This window comes from Chiloscyllium plagiosum, chromosome 18 (assembly GCF_004010195.1).
Source record: "Chiloscyllium plagiosum isolate BGI_BamShark_2017 chromosome 18, ASM401019v2, whole genome shotgun sequence".
Lineage (NCBI taxonomy): Eukaryota > Metazoa > Chordata > Chondrichthyes > Orectolobiformes > Hemiscylliidae > Chiloscyllium > Chiloscyllium plagiosum.
This window is the reverse complement of record NC_057727.1, coordinates 24,651,353-24,672,550: the sequence shown is the minus strand read 5'-3', so window position 1 is coordinate 24,672,550 and position 21,198 is coordinate 24,651,353. Positions and strand designations below refer to the sequence as shown.

General features: G+C 44.5%; 1 protein-coding gene across 1 annotated transcript in view; it reads left to right on the top strand.

The window, feature by feature from the left end:
• The first annotated feature begins 12,818 nt into the window (after positions 1–12,818).
• Positions 12,819–21,198, top strand: part of efcc1 (EF-hand and coiled-coil domain containing 1) — a 93,619-nt gene continuing 85,239 nt past the window's right edge. Inside the window, exon 1 of the mRNA XM_043707980.1 lies at positions 12,819–14,704. Coding sequence (XP_043563915.1) covers positions 13,602–14,704 — 1,103 coding nt within the window. The 5' untranslated portion in view covers positions 12,819–13,601. The remainder of the gene's footprint in view (positions 14,705–21,198) is intronic.

Below are 21,198 nucleotides of genomic sequence, written 5' to 3'. Positions count from 1 at the left end.
ACCGCCGAGCGCCACATCCAATATCCTTCCGCTGACTGAGGTGACAGGTGAAATAAATACCTGCGTCCAATGTGAGACTTAGCGCGGCCAGGCTTTAACCTGAAGGATAGCACACCGACAGTGTGCTACTTTCTAATGTGGCCCAACAGATTCACTGTTTGGTTAAAAAAAAACTCTCTGGTCATTCTGTTTGTTTATGCAGAATCTTTTAGTTTTTTTAAGGCATTGGTAGGTTTTTGGTGACTATGGGGATAGAAGGTTGTTGGGGGTATGCAGGAATGTAGAGTTGAGGTTAAAATCAGACCTGCCATGATCTCATTGAATGGCGGAACAGGCTGGAAGGGTTGAGTGGCCTAGTCTTGTCCCTTATTTGTAACTGTTAATGTATCATCCCCCACTCATAGGTCTTCTTGATTTTTTTTTCCATCCACTCTTGTTCCTTCTCCACTGACTATTCAGCTATCACTGCCTGGCAATGGCAATGAGTGCTGGTCCAGCCAGTGATGTCCACATCCTATGAATAAATATGAAGAAAACTCACACATTTATATTAACAACCAGGAATTATCAACATGAAATTCAGATAATCAATGCCAATATTTTATGTTATGGTTGGACCCCCCCTCCAAAATTGCATTTAGATTATTTTTTTTAGATGACATTACAGTGTGGAAACAGGCCCTTCGGCCCAACAAGTCCACACCGACCCGCCAAAGTGCAACCCACCCATACCCCTACATTTACCCCTTACCTAACACTACGGGCAATTTAGTATGGCCAATTCACCTGACCTGCACATCTTTGGACTGTGGGAGGAAACCGGAGCACCCAGAGGAAACCCACACAAACACGGGGAGAATGTGCAAACTCCACACAGTCAGTCGCCTGAGTCGGGAATTGAACCCGGGTCTCTGGCGCTGCGAGGCAGCAGTGCTAACCACTGGGCCACCGTGCCGCCCACTACATTTAATTGCAAAGTTTTGGGGCATGTTATAAAGTAAACTGCCAAGCATACAATACTAATTTGGTGTCATTTTGGAATTGAAGACTCTGAGTAATTATCCCATTTTAACCTGACAAAGCTGAACACAGAACATTACAGCACAGTACAGGCCCTTCAGCCCTCGACGTTGCGCTAACCTGTGAAACCAATCTGAAGCCCATCTAACCTACACAATTCCATTTTTCGTCCATATGACTATCCGATGACCATTTAAATGCCCTTAAAGTTGGCGAGTCTACTACTGTTGCAGACAGTGCATTCCATGCTCTGAGTAAAGAAACTACCTCTGACATCTGTCCAATATCTATCACCCCTCAATCTAAATCTATGTCCCCTCACGCTAGCCATCATTATCTCACCGTCCACCCTATCTAACCTTCTGATTATCTTATATGTCTTAATTAAGTCACCTGTCAACCTTCTTCTCTCCAACAAAAACAGCCTCATGTCCCTCAGCCTTTCCTCATAAGACCTTCCCTCCATACTGTTTTAAAAAATCCTCAAGGTCAGGTTCGTAGGAGAGTAGTCTGACACAGAACAAACGACCAAGAGGCGAGTCTGCTAGAATATGGGCATTTTATTCCCCGCAGCGTCGCCACAACGGGTCTGGCTTATACTCACTCTACATGTTACCGGAACTGGGAGCCGTCAGTTCTCGTAGAGCGGTTGCCAACAACCCACGCTTGGCGGTTAAACGTAACCCCGGAGCAGACTCACCGAACTGGAGACTTTTCCAGCTGATATACTCTTTTCCAGATATAAACATTCATGTGAACAGCAGAGCAAGGCTAAAAAACACATTCCATTCTGGTTACATACAGATAAGAAGATTCACACGGGGAGGTGTGTAATAAGATTCACACGGGACTAAGCAACACCTCCATTCCGGTTAGATTCACACATGTATTGGGACATAATTTTTAACCGTTTCACCACATTCCACTGCTTGGAATTTTACACCACACATACCAAGCAAAATCCTAGAAGATCTCCTCTGAACCCTTTCCAAAGCTTCCATATCCTTCCTATAATACGGTGACCAGAACTGTACACAATACTCCAAGTGCAGCCGGACCAGAGTCATGTACAGCTGCAGCATGACCTCTTGGTTCTGAAACTCAATCCCTTTACTAAGAAACGCTAACACACCGTATGCGTTCTTAACAACCCTATAACCTGGTGGCAACTTTCAGGGATCTATGTACATGGACACTGAGATCGCTCTGTTCATCTACACTACCAAAAATCTTACCATTAGCCCTGTATTCTGCATTCCTGTTATTCCTTGCAAAGTGAATCACCTCACACCTCTCTGCATTAAACACCATTTGCCACCTCTCAGCCCAGCTCTGCAGCTTATCAATGTCTCACTGTAACCTGCAACATCCTTCCGCACTACCCACAACTCCACCAACCTTAGTGTCATCTGCAAATTTACCAACCCATCCTTCTACACCCTCATCCAGGTCATTTATAATAATGACAAGCAGTAGTGGACCCAAACAGACCACTAGTAACTGAACTCCAGGAAGAACATTTCCCATCAACCACCACCATCTGTCTTCTTTCAGCTAGCCAATTTCTGATTCAAAACACAAAATCACCCTCAATCCCATGCCACCATATTTTTGCAATAGCCTACCACAGGGAACCTTATCAAACGCCTTACTGAAATCCATATACAGAGGAACCTCGATTATCCGAACGAGACGGACAAGCACTATTTCATTCGGATAATTGATTATTTGGTTAATTGATTTTCTCTGCGGCTCGGAGTTTTCTGTCAAGTCTGCTCCCTTTCAGGAGACTAGGCAGCAGCTCATTGCGAGCAAGACTCCGTCCCCCAACCCCAACATATCCGCTCCCATCCCGCCCGTCCCCAAACCTGTCTACCCTCACACCACCGCCCCCCCCCCCCCGCCCACCCACCCCCACCCCGAGCAGCCAGACTGGACACCAACAGTAAGACTGCTGCTGCCTTTGTGGGGTAAGTCTCCGAATAGCACACACACACACAACTTTTACTACTAACTTTTTGACACATTCCACCTCTGCCCTGTACAGAACAATGTTGGAGAGATTATCTGGGGAAGGGGGCTTTACGGTTCATCCCCATGTAGAACTCCAGGGAAAGTGTGGGGGAGGTGGGGAGAGAAGAGAGAGGGCAGGAGGTCAGTCATGTAGAGACGGTGCCTGGACTGTCCAGGACTGTTCGTGGCAGCATTTCAGTGAGCCGAGTTAGTTTTTAAACATTGTACCTGTAAACAAAAGACATGATCAGAATTGAAACAGCTCTTTGACATAATGTTTCTATTGGCACCTTGAGATCACCTTCGGATAATCTGAAATTCGGATAATTGATATTCGGATAATCGAGCTTCCTCTGTACACCACATCAACTGTTTTACCCTCATCCACCTGTGACCTACTCAAAGAACTCGATAAGGTTTGTGAGGCACAACCTACCCTTCACAAAACTGTACTGACGATCCCTAATCAACATTCCTTTCCAGATTATTATAAATCCTCTCTCTCTTATAACCTTTTCCAACACTTTACCCACAATTGAAGTTATGTTCATTGGCCTATAATTTCCAGGGTTGTCTCTACTCTCCTTCTTGAACAAGGGAACATTTGCTATCTTCCAGTCTTCTGGCACTATTCCTGTAGGCAATGATAACATAAAGATTGCAACCAAAGGCTCAATAATCTCCTCCCTGGCTTCCCAAAGAATCCTGGGATAAATCCCCATCTGGCCCAGGGGACTTATCTATTTTTACACTTTCCAGAATTGCTAACACCTATTTGTGATTCTCAATCCTATCTAGTCTAGAAGCCTGTATCTCAGTATTCTCCTCGACAACATTGTCTCTTTCTAGTGCGAATACTGACAAAAAGTACTCATTTAGAGTTTCCCCATCTCCTCTGACCCCATGTACAACTTTCCACTACTATCCTAAACTGGCCCTAATCTTACTCTAGTCATTTTTTTATTCTTGATATACCTATAGAAAGCTTTAGGTTTTTCCTTGGTCCTATCTGCCAACGACCTCTCATCTCCCCTCCTGGCTCTTCCTAACTCTTTCTTTAGGTCTTTTCTGGCTAACTTGTAACTCTCAAGTGCCCTAACTGAGCCTTCACATCTCATCCCTACATATGCCGCCTTCTTCCTCTTGACAAGAGATTCAACTTCCTTAGTAAACCACGGCTCCCATACTCAACAACTTCCTCCCTGCCTGACAATAGCTGTTCCTTGAATAAGCTCCACATTTCAATTGTGCCCATCCCCTTCAGTTTCCTTCCCCATCCTATGCATCCTAAATCTTGCCTAATCGCGCTGTAATAGGCCTTTCCCCCAACTATATCTCTTTCCCTACAGTATATACCTATCCGTTTCCTTCGCTAAAGTAAACATAACCAAATTGTGGTCACTATCACCAACGTACTTCCCTATCTCCAAATCTAACACCTGGCTGGGTTCATTACCCAGTGCCAAATCTAATGTGGCATCACCCTCTGTTGACCTGTCTACATATTGTGTCAGGAAACCCTCCTGCACACATTGGACAAAAACTGACCAATCTAAAGTGCTTGAACTATAGTATTCCCAGTCAATATTCAGCCCCATAACAACTACCCTGTCACTTTTGCTCCTATCGAGAATCATCTTTGCTATCCTTTCCTCTACATCTCTGGAACTATTCGGAGGCCTATAGAAAACTCCCAACAGGGTGACCTCTTCTTTCCTGTGTCTAATCTCAGCCCATACTACCTCAGTAAATGAGTCCTCATCAAACATCCTTTCTGCCACTGTGATACTGTCCTTCACTAACAATGCCACACCTCTTCCACTCTTTTACTATCTTCTCTGTTCTTACTGAAACATCTAAATTCTGGAACCTGCACCAACCATTCCTGTCCTTGCTGTACCCATGTTTTTGAAATGGCTACAACATTGAAATCCCAGGTCCCAACTCAAGCTGCCAGATCACCCACTTTATTCCAGATGCTCCTGGTGTTGATGTAGCCACACTTCAAACCAACTTCTTGCTTGCCGGTGCCCTCTTTCATCCTTGAAACCTTATTTCTGAGCTCACTACTCTCATCCTCCTGTATACTCGATCTACGATTTAGGTCCCCATCTCCCTGTGGAATTAGTTTAAATCCACCCAAAGAGAATTAGCAAATTGCTACCCAGGATATTGGTACTCGTCTGGTTCAGGTGAAGACCATCCTATTTGTAGAGGTCCCACCTATCCCAGAAAGAGCCCCAATTATCCAGGAATCCAAAAGCTTCCCTCCTGCACCATCCCTGTAGCCACGCGTTCAACTCCTCTCTCTCTCTATTCCTCGCCTCGCTAGCATGTGGCAAGGGCAACAAACCAGAGATAACAACTCTGACTGTCCTAGCTCTAAGCTTCCACCCTAGCTCCCCGAATTTCTGCCTTAAATCCCCATCTGTCTTCCTACCTATGTCGTTGGTGCCTATGTAGACCACAACTTGGGGCTGCTCCTCCTCTCCCTCAAGGATCCCGAAAACATGATCAAAGACATCATGACCCTGGCACCTGGGAGGCAACACACCAACCATGAGTCTCCCTCGTTCCCACAAAATCTCTTAACTGTCCCCCTAACAATGGAGTCCCCAGTGACTAAAGCACCTTCGACAACAGGATTTGCTCTCTCAACCCCACTTCCCACCATTATCACTGTATAAAGTGGCTCAGTTCTGGAGCTTTAAGGGCATCTAAATGCATTTAAAAAGTACTAACAAGCCTTTTTGATTACACATAAAATGTTATGTTTCCAATATGTAAATCAATTTCCTTTAATCATGGAGGCATTTGCATTTTACCTTGTTGTAATTTTCAAAGCGTGCCCCAAGTCGGATCTCCACATTGAGGAATACCTGGGTTAATAATTATCCCATATTACAATTGCATCTTACTAACTAAATGAATGCTACTGAAACTAAAATGTTGGTTCCAATTCCAGGAAGGTCGATTTTTTTTTAAAAGCTGAACATTTGAGAGACACTGATTCATAAAGCCCTAGTGGAGAATGCATATAAAACAACAGAAACTATCATTATAGACAGAATGAATCTTTCAACCTGAACTGACATCAAACAGCCTCATATGCTTCTGTCTACAATAATCAGCACCCTTCCTCCAATGTAGACCAGGTGGGCAATAGTGGTTGTCCTTCTGTCCATGGCTGCTCCCTGGTATTGTGTCTCAGCTACTTCTCCAAGAGAAGTGTTGTAAGTAGCTTTCGGAAATAAATGCATATTAGGATAGAATAATCTGGAAGAAAGTGAGGACTACAGAGCTGGACACCAGCGTTGAAAAATGTGATGCTGGAAAAACACAGCAGGCCAGGCAGCATCTGCTCCTTGGATGCTGCCTGGCCTGCTGTGTTTTTCCAGCATCACATTTTTCAACTCTAGAATAATCTGGATCTTGGATGAAAAACGACACAGGTTGAGCAAAGCAGAGGATGTAACTGAGTAGTAAAGGAATTCAGACAAGTGTGCTATTATGATTGAAGGAAACTGAAAGGAAGGAAGGGGAAGACATTTAAGTGCTACCACTACAGATGAGGTTAAACTCAGCAGAGAGCAAGACAAATGAAAATTGTGAATCTCATATTAACACCCCTCATCAGGTTTTGTAAAATTTCTATTTACTCACAGCCAGATCGTCAAACAGTGTTCATGATATTTATCTATTTGATCACTTCCCGCTTAGAAAAGAATCTCTGTCCTTCCTGTCCAAAGAAGAAGCTACAAAGCAGCATTTAAAGACCTGAGCCCTACCAATACCTGTGATTTTTAGATATGAGTGAGAGAGAGAGAGAGTGTGTGTGTGTGGGGGTTGGGGGTGGTGGTGGAGCCTGCCCAACTGGCAACAAGGGAAGTGAGGAGGATGTTTCTGACAGACAAGTGGGGAAATTTAGACTTTGGTAGCACAGACCTTTTATGTACTCCTGAGTCTAGCCCAAAAAAGTTAATCACAAAATTACGTTTTGGCAGCCTCATAAGCTCACTTGCTGATAAAAACTAATCAGATCAGATGGGATGCACATCTCAACCAGCTCTGTGTTAAAATTAGAAAGGGATCCTCCGTAAATTCGATGATCTGATTTCTATATTAAAAGTGACAGCAGGCACAGCATCAACATTAACGGAAAACCAATTGAATCCATCAAGTCCTTGTTGCCCTACTAATGCTGATGTGAGAAATAATTGACCCCTCCCCCCACCCCACCCACACAACCATACCCCTTTAAGGGTTTATTTCATGCACAAAATTGGATTTGGATCCTCTCACAGTTCATGCTGATGGATATATTGCGCCACTTATTCAATTTAACAATGTTTCAAAGCAGGCAGATGGTTAGTGAAACAGCTCCACAAAAGGCCAAATGTTTTCTAAAATGCCTTGTTTTTTTTATTGCCATATAACTCTGGTGGAAATTGCAGGTGCTCATGAGAAATTTATTCTGGCATGTTTATGGCAGAGGGAGGGAGGAGGTGGCCAGAACAACTCTTCTCTAGCCTGCTGTGTGTAAGGTCAATCACGTAGTGCTGGAGTTGACTGCTCCAGCTGCTCTGCTAACTGTGTTTATACAAATTGCTTTAAAGTAGTCTCTTAATGAACAGAATGAATCTCAAAATATATATTTCTACTGGAATTCTATGAAATGTTATGTCTTACTGGATATTGCAGGAGTTTTATTTTAAAGATTGATATGCTGCCCGTCCTGCTTTATATCGTGTGTGGGTGTTGAGTTTCCCTAGGAGTATATTATAACTAGCTTATGAATGAAAGCTGTATTGTTCGTTAAAGTGCAAGCTCATGTAGTCAGGAATTTCCAATTAAAGATAGAAAAAGTATTAAGTATAACATTTGAAGACCCACTAGTAATATCAAGCTTAACCTCCCATGTTTGGCCTTACATTAGACCTTGTTTATTTGTTTAAAATCACACAACATCAGGTTATAGTCCAACAGGTTTATTTGGAAGCACTAGCTTTTGGAGTGCTGCTCCTTCATTAGGTGGTTGACCTGATGATTTTTAACTTTGTACACCCTAGTCCAACACCGGCACCTCCAAACCATTATTTGTTTGTTACTTTATATATTGACTGTTTTCAAAAAAATGCATTCACAAATGAATTATCAACATTAATTATTCAAGTTCTACATTGTCCATAACTAGACCACATTGTCCTTCAAAACATGCCCATGGACAGATGGTGCAGATGTTTCTATCAAATTTCTATCATTTAGATTGAACAATGAACAAATCTGCTGTGACTGAGGGAAGAACAGAATTTGGATTTTCTTGGCCTAAGTCTTCTAACTGATGGCACTCACTTACCACTCCATCCCTATCTTTTGCACTATGACTGCATGCCACATTTTTGGCTACGTCTCCTAATCCCATGTCCTTTGGAGATGCTGACCATAAATTAAACTGAACTACTTCCTCATGGTGCAGGATCATTCAGGAATTTAAGCCATGCCCCCATTTTTTGGCACAAGCTGCCATATTCTGGTAAATGTTAATCAACGCATCAAAAAAAAAAGATTTGGGAGCATTAAAATAGTTTTTCATTGTGTTCATGAATGATTATATGAGACAATAGCTAAGTGAATGTATGAATGTGTGGGTGAGTGAGTGGGCTGGGTGAGTGGATAAGTGGGTGGGGTGGCAGCTGTGTGAGGTGGTTATATGGGTTGAGAAGGGTTGTCATGTTGGGACTAAGTAGATCAGGTCAGAGATGAGTTGGTTGGATGGGGGTGGTGGAAGTATAAGGGGAAAGGGTCAGTTATCCAGGAGTTAGACTAGGAATTTTCCATGTAACATTTCTTGAGTAATGATTCAGGAAGGTAAACACAAAGATAGGAAATAGAAGTGGGAGCAAACCATTTGACCACTCAAACCTACACTGCCATTCAATTAGATAATGGCTCATTTTCTGTCTAAGTATAATTTTCCACAATATCCCCATATCCCTCAATATCTTTAATAGATATCTAGAAATCTACCAATCCCTGTTTTGAATACACTCAACAGCTAAGCTGCCAAAGCCCTCTGGAGCAAACCATTCCAAAAATACACCACCCTCTGAGTGAAAACATTTCTTCTCATCCCATTCTTACCTCTTATTCTGAGATTATGTCTCTGATTTTAGACACCCAGCCAAGGGAGACATCCTTCCTTCTTGTCAATCCCTATAGGAATTTTGTATGCTTCAATGAGATCACCTCACATTTTTCCACGCTGTATGGGATATATGTCCAGTTTTTTAAAAAATATCTACTCATAGAACAATTCCATCATTCCCGGGATCAGTCTGATGAACCTTTGTTCCCTTTCCTCTATGGGAATTGTATCCTTCCTTTGCTAAGGAGACCAAAACAGCACAAAACATGCTAGTGTGCTTTCATCAAGGTTCAAGACAATTACAGCAACATATCTTTACTCCTGTACTCAAATCCTCTTTCAATAAAGGCCAACATACCATTTGTAGCACCCGCATATTAGCTTTCAGTAACTTAGGAACAAGAATACACAAGAATACACAATCAACATTTGTCAATCTCTCACCATTTAAGAAATACCCTGCATTTTTGTTCTTCCTATCGAAGTATCCACATTCTGTTTCATCCACCATGTTGTTGCCTACTCAGTTAACCCGTTTAAATCCCTGGAAGCATGTTTGTATCCACTTCAGAACTTATTTTCCTATCTAGTTTTATGTTATCAGCAAATCTGGAAATATTACATTTCATCCTAACATTCAAATCATTTGCATGTATAGTGAATAGCAGCAATGAGTTAACATTTCAAGTCCAATATGACCCTTTTCAGAACTGAGGTGGGTGCTGAAAAAGTGATGGTTCTTATTCTGTTTAAAAAAAAATAAGTGGTGAGGCAAAGCAAGTGGAACAGATGGGATAAAGAACCTAGAGCAAAAGGCAAAAACAGTGCTAATGGTAATGGAGATGGATATAAATGAACAGTGTAGATTAAGGAACATTGATGAGGAGTAGGTGTTAATGGTAGTTATTATTAGCAAAAAATTGGTCAGCTCTGCCCAAAGCAAACCCACACAAACAAGACTGAGGGGAAGGGGATTTGGGGGTGCAATCACGCTATCTACCTGATTCAAATCTGCTTGTGCTTCAAGTAATAATCCAGACATTATTATATTCGTGAATCTGCATTTTACTTTAGCATCTTTGCTACTTATACTCACTCAGTGGAATCACTTTTCAAATCACAACTGAATTCCACCAGACATTCCTCTCCAGCCTGAAGATGATGTCCATGAACCCTGACATTGGGCAGATAGACAGCATTTTGCACTCTCATTCTCAGCTGCTGAGAACTGAGCAAGTTTTGAGAAGATTTGTAGCTCAGGTTGAGACTCTGGATGTAAGTTTGCTCGCTGAGCTGAAAGGTTCATTTCCAGATGTTTTGTCACCATACTAGGTAACATTTTCAGTGGGCCTCTGGGCGAAGCATTGTTGATGATTCCTGCTTTCTATTTATTGAGAACTGAGAACTGAGCCTGTCCCTTAATTGGAATTGTCCACAGATTCTGACCCAAACTTAGTTTTGGAGACTTTTTGCAGGGTTTTGGGGAGCAGAGCTTGTGAAAAGTTCAAACTTCCTGGGCAATTCCTGCAGAATCAATGCTTTGTGATTTATGAGGGGTCTCAATGTATATCTTGGGTTGTATGTTTAGTCTCTAACTATCTTCAGACCAGAAAATTTGGATTTGGTGTTTGTGTTATTCATTTACATATGTTAGATTAAACTGTTTGCATTTTCACCCCAATTTACTATTTCTTTAAATTGCATTATTTCCCATCCTTTGTTTCCATCAGAGAAGGCTAGGGGCTGGATATTCTGCACCTTTTGGCTAATATCATCACTTTCCAAAGCCTCTGCACTACTTTTAAGGGAAGTCTGGAATACTGCCTGGATGAATGTACCACTATTAAAACTTACGAAATACAACCATTCAGGACATATCAGCCCTATTGATCAGTATGCTATCCACTCACTTCATCTTGGCTCCTGAGCATCTCCACAATGCACTGTAGCAACTCACCAAAATTTCTGAGCCATCACCTCCCAAACCTGTGAAGCCTACTACCTGGAAAGACATTTATGGCAATATTTATGTCAATACCATCATAATCTCTAAGTTCCCCTTCAATTCATACATCAACCAGATAGCAACATTCTTTGTCATCCTCCCTGAGTAAAATTCTCTGGGACACCCGCATCAACCAACCCAACGCCTGTGGCCGTACATTTCAACTTCCCCTCCCATTCTGCCAAGGACATGCGGGTCCTGGGCCTCCTCTATCACCACTCCCTAACCACCCGACGCCTGGAGGAAGAACGCCTCATCTTCTGCCTCGGGAACTGCCAACCCCGTGGCATCAATGTGGATTTCACTAGTTTCCTCATTTCCCTTCTCCAACCTTATCCCAGTTTCAACCTCCAGCTCAGCACCACACTCATGACTTGTCCATCTCTCTTCCCACCTGTCTGCTCCAACCTCCTTTCTGACCTATCACCATTAACCCCACCTCTATCCACCTATCACACTCCCAGCTACCTTGCCCCCAGCCCCACATCCCTCCCATTTATCTCTCAACCCCCGAGGCTCCCAACCACATTCCTGATGAAGGGCTTTTGCCCGAAACGTAGATTTTCCTGCACCTCAGGTGCTGCCTGACCTGTTGCGCTTTTCCAGCACCACACTCTTGACTCTAATCTCCAGCATCTCCAGTCCTCACCTTAGTTTTCCTCACACTCCCTACTTAGCAGTACAGTTGGAGCACATTTAAGAAGGTGCACAGTTTTATGTGGGGGTGATGACCTATGGACAATAAATGTTTGCCATGCTAGTAATGTCCATACTCCCAAAATACCTTTTTTTAAAAAAAAGACTAGAAATGTAAGATTGAAAAAAAAAGACCCGAGTTAACATTTGCAGCAAATCCTGAAGGTGACATGCGATGACAGGCAAATTTTAGATTGGAAACAAAAACAGAAATTGCTGGAAAAGCTCAGCAGTTCTGGCAGCATTTAAAAAGAGAAATCAAAGTCTCGGGTCCAGTGACCCTTCCTCAGAACTTTTTAAATTTTAGGTTGGCCTCTCCTGCACCCTGATCTTCTGATTACCACTTGTTTGTGGCCCAACCCCAGTACCCTACTAACTCCAAGCTAGTAGGAGTTAGTAGGGTACTCCATTGTTTGTTTCCTGCCTCCAACCAGTCATCACCCTCGCTCATAGTGGGGAGGGAAGAGAGAAGTGTTGAGCAGAAAAGCCAGCCAACAGGGAACCCAACAGGAGGGTCATGGAATTGATAGGTCAGCCAATCGTAGGGTCAGCGATCACTCTGGTATGATCTAGTGTGGGAGAGGCAGCGAGCAGGAGTTGAAGGCAAACAGTTAAATGTTTTATTGTACTTTTAAGCTTTGTAATTTATGAATGCAATATTTTAGCAATGTACAGTATTTAAAATTGCAGATTATAAAGTTTTAATGTTTTTTTCTGATTGGAGACCTACAGAACAGAACTAAACCTTTTAAATTGGGGAAATTTGATTCACTTATCGTTAATTCATCTAAAGGAAGATAACTAGATTGTTACCTGAGGGCTGGCTGTATGGTATTAGATAGGGAGAAGCTGTTCCTAGTGGTGGATGATTGAGAGGCAGGGGGTACAGATTTAAGGTAGTGGACAAAAAGAAACAATGGGAATGAGAAAAACTCTTCTCACACAGTGTTTAAATCTCTGATGCACTTCCTGATAGTGTGGACCCTTCGGGGAATTGGGTGGTAGCCAGAAAAGGAATGATTTGTCGCGTTACAGCGGACAGGCGGGCGAGTGGACCGACATAGACACGACTGGCTGAATGGCCACTTCACTCCACCGCAACTATCGTCTGGTTCTGCGATTTCTCTTTTATGAGTGCCCAGGGCGGGTGTGCCGTTAAGTGGTCAGGGAATCGAGGAGGCGGCTTCGACACCGTCCACCGACAAACGTGTGCGTTTACAGAGCAACGGGGCGGAAAGTGCCGCGGGTCCACCGGGGGCGTTTCTGCTAAGGAGAGGATTAAAGCAAAGCATCAGAAATCTCGAACCAAGTTTTGGCCCTTCATCCTGGATCCCCTCCCCATCCCCTTCCTCTCTTCCCGCTCTCCTCTCCTCCTTCCCTCCCTCTCCCCTGGCTGGCGTCACACAGAACGCGTGCACTTTTATTTTGATAATCGCTTCCAATTGCAGCAGAGAGAGAGAGAGCGAATGAGCGAACGCTGAAAACTCATAGCATCGGGCAACTCCGGTCCCAGTGACAGAGTCGCCCGAGCTGGGAGCGCACCTTCTGCACAACTCACCACCATGAGTGATGGGAACAGTGCCTCTAACCCTGTGCCTTTAAACTCCAGCTCGACCCCGACCCCCTGAACGGCTGAGTGGGGGGGGGGGGGGGGGGGGGTTGTGAACTTTGGTGAGTGTCTCTGTGCGTGTGTTCTTTGTTGGAAGAGGTTGGGTTGTGGAGATGATGGAGAGGCCGGAGAGTTGCGATCCCTACAGGTGCCCGGCCCGGCGGACCCAGTGGATCGTCAGCGCGCTGGCTTACCACTACGGTCTGGACCGGGGGGTGGAGAACGAGATCATCGTGCTGGCCACCGGGCTGGACCAGTACCTGCAGGAGATCTTCCACCACCTGGACTGCGAGGGAGAGGGCAGGATCCCCGGGGAGGACTTCCGGACCCTGTGCGAGATCCTGGGGCTGGACGAGGGCTCGGATCCGGAGGAGGGCGCGGGGATCCTGGAGCAGGTGCCCCGGGAGCTCAGTTTCAGGCAGTTCCACGCCAGACTGTGCGGCCACTTCAGCAGCAGGGCCGGCTGTCAGTACGAGACGGGCCGGCTGCTGGTCGCCAAAGAGAGCCAGCACATCGAGACCCAGATCCGGCTGAGGAGTCCGCTCAGGCGCCGCAAGAGGAGCCCCGGGCCGTCCCCGGGGCAGCCCAGGGGGCTCTCCGGGAAGCAACACGCTTCCTGCAGCCGGGAATGCTACGAGGACATAGTGGCCCTGGAGGCTGCGGAGGACAAGATCGCCAAGCTGGAGCTGGAGAACGAGAGCCTGCGGGAGCTGGTGGAGGATATGAGGGCCGCCCTGCAGAGCAGCGACGCCCGCTCGCTCGCCCTCCAGGTCGGCCTGTGGAAGAGCCACGCCAGCCACCCGTCCCAGCACTGCTTCCTGGCGTGGAGCAGGGCGTCCACTAGCACCATCAGCAGCAGCAGCAGCAGCACCGGGCGAGCCGCCCGCCAGCAGCAGCAGCACAAGGGCCTGCGGAGTGTCCTCAGGGAGATCGAGCTGATCCGCAGCTCCAGGGACGGCCAGATCGAAGAGGCGATCCGCTTCAGCCAGGAGCTGGAGAGGGAGCTGGGCAGGTCGCAGGAAGCTCTGCTGAAGCTGGAGGAGTGCAACAGGAACCTGAGGAAGGAGCAGCTGCAGATGAGGAAAAGGGTCGAACAGGCGCGCCAAGCCTTGTTGGGGAGCCTCGAGAAAGTGAAAGGTCTGGAGACCACAGCGAAACAAGTTCCGTTGTTACAGAGGAGTGTTGCACAATTGGATTCAGAGCTGCAATATTACAGGTAGGATTCGTGATAAAGGATACCATCGTACCATGACCCATGTTAATATATCCATTTAAGATTTGCACTGAACAACCACCAAACCTATTAGCTATCAAGCGAAATCGACGTTTCGGGCAAAAGCCCTTCATCAGGCTAAATCCTGATGAAGGGCTTTTGCCCGAAACGTCGATTTCGCTGCTCCTTGGATGCTGCCTGAACTGCTGTGCTCCCCCAGCACCACTAATCCAGAATCTGGTTTCCAGCATCTGCAGTCATTGTTTTTACCTCGTATCAGCTATCAAAGCGAATCTGTCATTGAAAGGTAAGATGCCAACAACAGATTATATACATTAAGTAAAACTTCCGGCTGCAATCGTAAATTAATATTGGAAATGTTCCAGTTCGCGCTTTAGAACGAAATTCTGAGACATTGAAGTTGGGATGTCTCTTTCCGGCTGTACTGGACATTGGTGAGGCTGCTTTTGGAGTAATGTGCAGTTGTAGTCGCCCTGTTGTAACACGGATGTTACTAAACTGGAAAGGGTGCAGGAAAGATTTACAAGGATGCTACCAGGACTGGAGGGTTTGAGCTATAAAGAGAGACTGGACAGGCTGGGATTCCCCCCTCACCACCCCCGCCCCAGCTTAGGAGGTTGAGAGGTGACCTTATCGAGATTTATAAAATAGGGAGGAGCATAGATAAGCTGAATAGCCAAGTCTTTTCCCTAGGGTAAGGGGAGTCCAAACATAGAGGGCGTAGGTTTAAGGTGAGAGGGGGAAGGTCTAAAAGGGACCTAAGGGGCAACTTTTTCACACAGAAGGTGGTGCTTGTATGGAGTGAACTGCTAGAGGGAGTGGTAGAGGCCGGTGCAATTAAAGACATTTGGACAGGTACATGTGGAGGAAATGTTTGGAGGGATATAGGCCAAACACAGGCAAATGGGACTAGTTTAGTTTGAGAAACCGGGTCAGCATTGATGAGTTGGACCAAAGGGTCATTTCCATGCTGTAGGACTATAACTGCATGAAACAATTGAACCTATTATGTCACCTCTCTCATGCAATTGCATTTCCTACTTTTTAAACATCTGTAACAGTATAGGCTGTATTGTTTGCAAGTTTTGATATCCTATAAATTCTATATCCGTTTACCCAGTGCCAGCAATGGCCTTCAAGGTGCACCTTTCAATAGCAAGAGCTTATGGACCTCTTCTGATCCTATGTATGGAATCTTCATTCAATTGCCTCTGCTACATTCCTTTGCACACTAAACAAAGCTTCATGCAACTACACCCTTGCATCATCTGCTTAACCCTGAACCTATCTCTCCAGATTCTCTTCTGTACCTCTTTCGATTTTGATATCACCCTTGATATCCTCATCCTGTTCCCTTTACATTCCCACCAAATCATTAATTTTCCTGACCTCATGGTAGAGGAAATTATGAATGTGTCCAACTCCCATTGCTGTGCATCCACAACACATCATATTCACCTGTATGCCTCTGCAAGCCTACACTCCATCCCCAATCTCTCATTCTTGTCCAAAATTACAGAAGGTATTGTCACCTCCCAAACCTGGGCAAAAGTGAGGACTGCAGATGCTGGAGTTTAGAGTCGAGTGTGTGGTGCTGGACAATTCCTGATGAAGGGCTTTTGCCTGAAATGTGAATTTTCCTGCTCCTCGGATGCTGCCTGACCTGCTGTGCTTTTCCAGCACCACAGTCCCAAATCTGTTCTCATCCTTCTTGTAATTTCATGTTTCATTCCATCAATTAGATTTTGTCATGCCTGAGCACTGAAATATGGATGACCAAATGGGGTATTTCCCCTCCCATTTTCCACCCCCTCTGCAGTATTTGACCACTTCATCCTTCTAGAATGTACACACCTAAATGAGACTGGCCTTGCCTGCTTTCAGGCTCACCTGTCTGGTCGTTGACAATGAATTTCCCCCAATGGTGTCTTTTCTGACCTTTAGTGTAATCTCAGGAGTATCCCAAGATCCATCTTTGATCCCATTCTGTTTCTGATCTAGATACAATTATTGGAAGTTCTGTAGGAGTTTTTCCACATGTTCTGTCATTACTTTAGCTGAAGTTGGTAAAAACTCAAGAAAGATAATGTCAATAGCTTTTATGCTATTTTTCTGGGATTTCCATCAATGTTAACCAAAACAGCACTGGCAGATCCTGTCAACAGCTGTGTAAGTTCTACACAATGACATTTTATCAACAGACATTGATGTTTAACAGGATTTTGTTCCATCCATTAGTTTTCGTTGCTGTGAGGGCACCATTTCTGTTATGACCTCTTGGTCGTAGTAAATTAGTTGTTGCTATAATTAAGTGGCAGCAAAGGAAAAGCTCAGAGCACAATATCAACAAATTGTATTTATATAGCATCTCTCATCCAGTAAAACATTACAAGGCATTTCACTGGGGCATTGTCAAACTAAATGTGATATCAGCCACATAAGGAAAATGGGGAAAAGCTGAATCAAAGAGGTAAGTTTTAAGGAGTTTCACAAAAGCAGAAAATAGACAGCGAGACCGAGAGGTTTTGAGAGGTAATTCTATAACTTAGATGGGCAACTGAAACCATGGTTGTTATTGGACATGCTTTGTGAGGCCAGAATTGGATTCTGGATATCTTGGTTGTAAGGCTGAAAGAAGATTTAGAGATACAAAGAATCAGATTTTGGACAGATCTGAAACATGAATGAGAATTTTAAAATGAGGCATTGGTTCACTGGAAGCCAATATATATCAATGAAATAAAATAAAGAACTGTGGATAATGGAAATCTGAAACAAAATCAGAAATTGCTGGATCATTCTGTTCTGAAGGAGAGTCATTAGACGTGAAACATGAATTCCACTTTCTCTCAATAGATGCTGCCAGTTACTCCAGCAATTTCTGTTTTTATGTCAATGAACTCGTGTGATGGACAATCCCCCTGCTAGATTGTGCCACTTTAGTATCATACAGTCAAAGAGACATTCAGCCTGGAAACAGACCCTTTGGTCCAAATCGTCCATGCTAACGAGATATACTATGTAAATCTAGTCCCATTTGCCAGCACAATCTGTGACTGGTACAGTTGAGAAAAGCAGCAAGTCAAACAGTTGGAACTGGCAGGAATAAAACAGGGAACAAGGTAGGACTGATAAATTGAACTGCATTTATTTCAATTCAAGAGGCCTAACAGGGAAGGCAGATGAACACAGGATATGGTTAGGAACATGGGACTGGAATATCATAGAAATTACAGAAACATGGCTCAGGGATGGACAGGACTGGCAGCTTAATGTTCCAGGATACAAACGCTACAGGTAGGATGGAAAGGGAGGCAAGAGAGGAGGAGGAGTGGTGTTTTGATAAGGGATAGCATTACAGCCTTACTGAGGGAGGATATTCCTGGAAATACAACTAGGGAAGTTTTGGTAGTTATGGTAGGGGATTTAACTTTCCAAACATAGACTGGGACTGCCATAGTGTTAAGGGTTTAGATGGAGAGGAATTTCTTAAGTGTGTACAAGAACATTTTCTGATTCAGTAAGTGGATGTACCTACGAGAGAAGGTGCAAAACATGACCTACTCTTGGGAAATAAGGCAGGGCAGATGACTGAGGTGTCAGTGGGGGAGCACTTTGGGGCTAATGACCATAATTCTATTAGTTTTAAAATAGTGATGGAAAAGGATTGACCGGATCTAAAAGATGAAGTTCTAAACTGGAGAAAGGCTAGTTTTGATGGTATTAGGCAAGCTGCCTGAACTGCTGTGCTCTTCCAGCACCACTGATCCAGAATCTGGTTTCCAGCATCTGCAGTCATTGTTTTTACCTTGTTGATTTTAACCCTATTGCGAATCCTCTTGCAAGGATGCCTGCCTTGAAGAAGTTTTCCTCCTCTCTCTACAAGAATCTCAGGGAGTCCCTCTCCCACTGCAACTCCCAGGTCATTTCCTCTGCCCTGAAGCTCTTCAACCATGTCGTGAAACAAACTCGCTACCACAGCCACATTTGCTTACTCTATGCTACTTTCTCCCCACCCCCACCCTCCTCTAGCTTATCTCTCCACGCTTCAGGCTTTCTGCCTTTATTCCTGATGAAGGGCTTTTGCCCGAAACGTCAATTGCGCTGCTCCTTGGATGCTGCCTGAACTGCTGTGCTCTTCCAGCACCACTAATCCAGAACTTTCAAAAGCTGATTTGGGGCAGATGTTCGCAGGTCAAGGGACGGCTGGAAAATGGCAAGCCTTCAGAAATGAGATAACGAGAGTCCAGAAAAAGTATATTCCTGTTGGGGTGAAAGGCTGGTAGGTATAGGGAATGCTTGATGACTAAAGAAATTGAGAGTTTGGTTAAGAAAAAGAAAGAAACACAGGTCAGACATAGACAGGATAGATAGCGTGAATCCTTAGAAGTGTTTAAGGCAGTAGGTGTATACTTAAGAGGGAAATCAGGAGTGCAAAAGGGGACATGAGATAACTGTCTGTGTGGAGTTTGCACATTCTCCCAGTGTCTGCGTGGGTTTCCTCTGGGTGCTCCGGTTTCCTCCCACAGTCCAAAGATGTGCAGATTAGGTGAATTGGCCATGCTAAATTGCCCATAGTGTTAGGTGTATTAGTAAAGGGTGAATGTAGAGGAATGGGTCTGGGTGGGGTGCTCTTCAGAGGGTCGGTGTGGACTTGTTGGGCTGAAGGGCCTGTTTCCACACTGTAGAGAATCTAATCTAATCTAATCAAACTTTGGCAAATAGAGTTAAGGAGAATCCAAATGATTTTTACAAATAATTAAGCACAAAAGGGAGAGAATAGGGCCCCTCAAAGATCAGCAAGGCAGCCTTTGTGTGGAGCCACAGGAGATGAGCGAGATTCTAAATTAGTATTTTGCATCAGTATTTACTGTGAAAAAGGCCATGGAAGATATAGAATGTAGGAAAATAGATGGTGACATCTTGAAAAATGTCCATATTACAGCGGAGGAAGTGCTGGATGTCATGAAACACATAAAACTGGATAAATCCCCAGAACCTGATCAGGTGTACCCTAGAACTCTGTGGGAAGCTAGGAAAGTGATTGCTGGGCCCCTTACTGAGATATGTATATCATCAGTAGTCACAGATGAGGTGCTGGAAGACTGGAGGTTGGCTAACATGGTGCCACTGTTTAAGAAGGGTGGTAAGGACAAGCCAGGAAAGTATAGACCAGTGAGCCTAACGTCAGTAGTGGGCAAGTTGTTGGAGGGAATCCTGAGGGACAGGATGTACATGTATTTGGAAAGGCAAGGACTGATTAGGGATAGTCAACATGATTTTGCTTTGTGCGTGGGAAATTATATCTTTCAAACATGATTGAGTTTTTAAAGAAGTAACAAAGAGGATTGATGAGGGCAGAGCAGTAGACATGATCTGTATGGACTTCAGTAAGGTGTTCGAGAAGGTCCTCATGGGAGACTGATTAGCAAGGTTAGATCTCATGGAATACAGGGAGAACGAGCCACTTGGATACAGAAGTGGTTCAAAGATAGAAGACAGAGGGTGGTGGTGGAGAGTTGTTTTTCAGACTGGAGGTCTGTGACCAGTGGAGTGCCACAATAATAGCTGGGCCCGCTATTATTGTCATTTATAAAAATGATTTGGAGCGAGCATAAGAGGTATAGTTAGTAAGTTTGCAGATGACACCAAAATTGAATGTGTAGTGGACAGCGAAGAAGGTACCTCAGATTACTACAGGTTCTTGATCAGATTGGTCAGAATATTGAGTACAGGAGTTGGGAGGTTATGTTGCAGCTGTACAGGAGATTCATTAGGCCACTTTTGGAATATTGCATGCAATTCTGGTCTCCTTCCTATCGGAAAGATGTTGTGAAACTTGAAAGGATTCAGAAAAGATTTACAAGGATGTTGCCAGGGTTGGAGAATTTGAGCTATAGGGAGAGGTCGAATAGGCTGGGGTTGTTTTCCCTTGAGCGTCGGACGCTGAGGGGTGACTTTATAGAGGTTTATAAAATCATGAGGGGCATGAATAGGAAAAATAGACAAAGTCTTTTCCCTGGGGTGGGGCAGGAGAAAGTGAGGACTGCAGATACTGGAGCTCAGAATAGAGAGTATTGTACTGGAAAAGCACAACAGCTCAGGCAGCATCCAAGGAGCAGCTGAATCGGCGTTTTGGGCATAAGCCTTTCCTGATGAAGGGCCTTTGGATGCTGCCTGACCTGCTGTGCTTTTACAGCATCACACTCTCGACCCTGGGGTGGAGGAGTCGAGAACTAGAGGGCATAGGTTTCGGATGAGAGGGGAAACGTTTTTCACGCAGAGGGTGGTACGTGTATGGAATGAGCTACCAGAGGAAGTGGTGGAGGCTAGTACAAATGCAAATTTAAAAGACATCTGGATAGGTGTATGAATAGAAAGGGTTGAAGTGATTATGGGCTGGGTGCTGGCAGGTGGAACTAGATTGAGTTGGGACATCTGGTTGACATGGACGAGTTGGACCGAAGGGTCTGTTT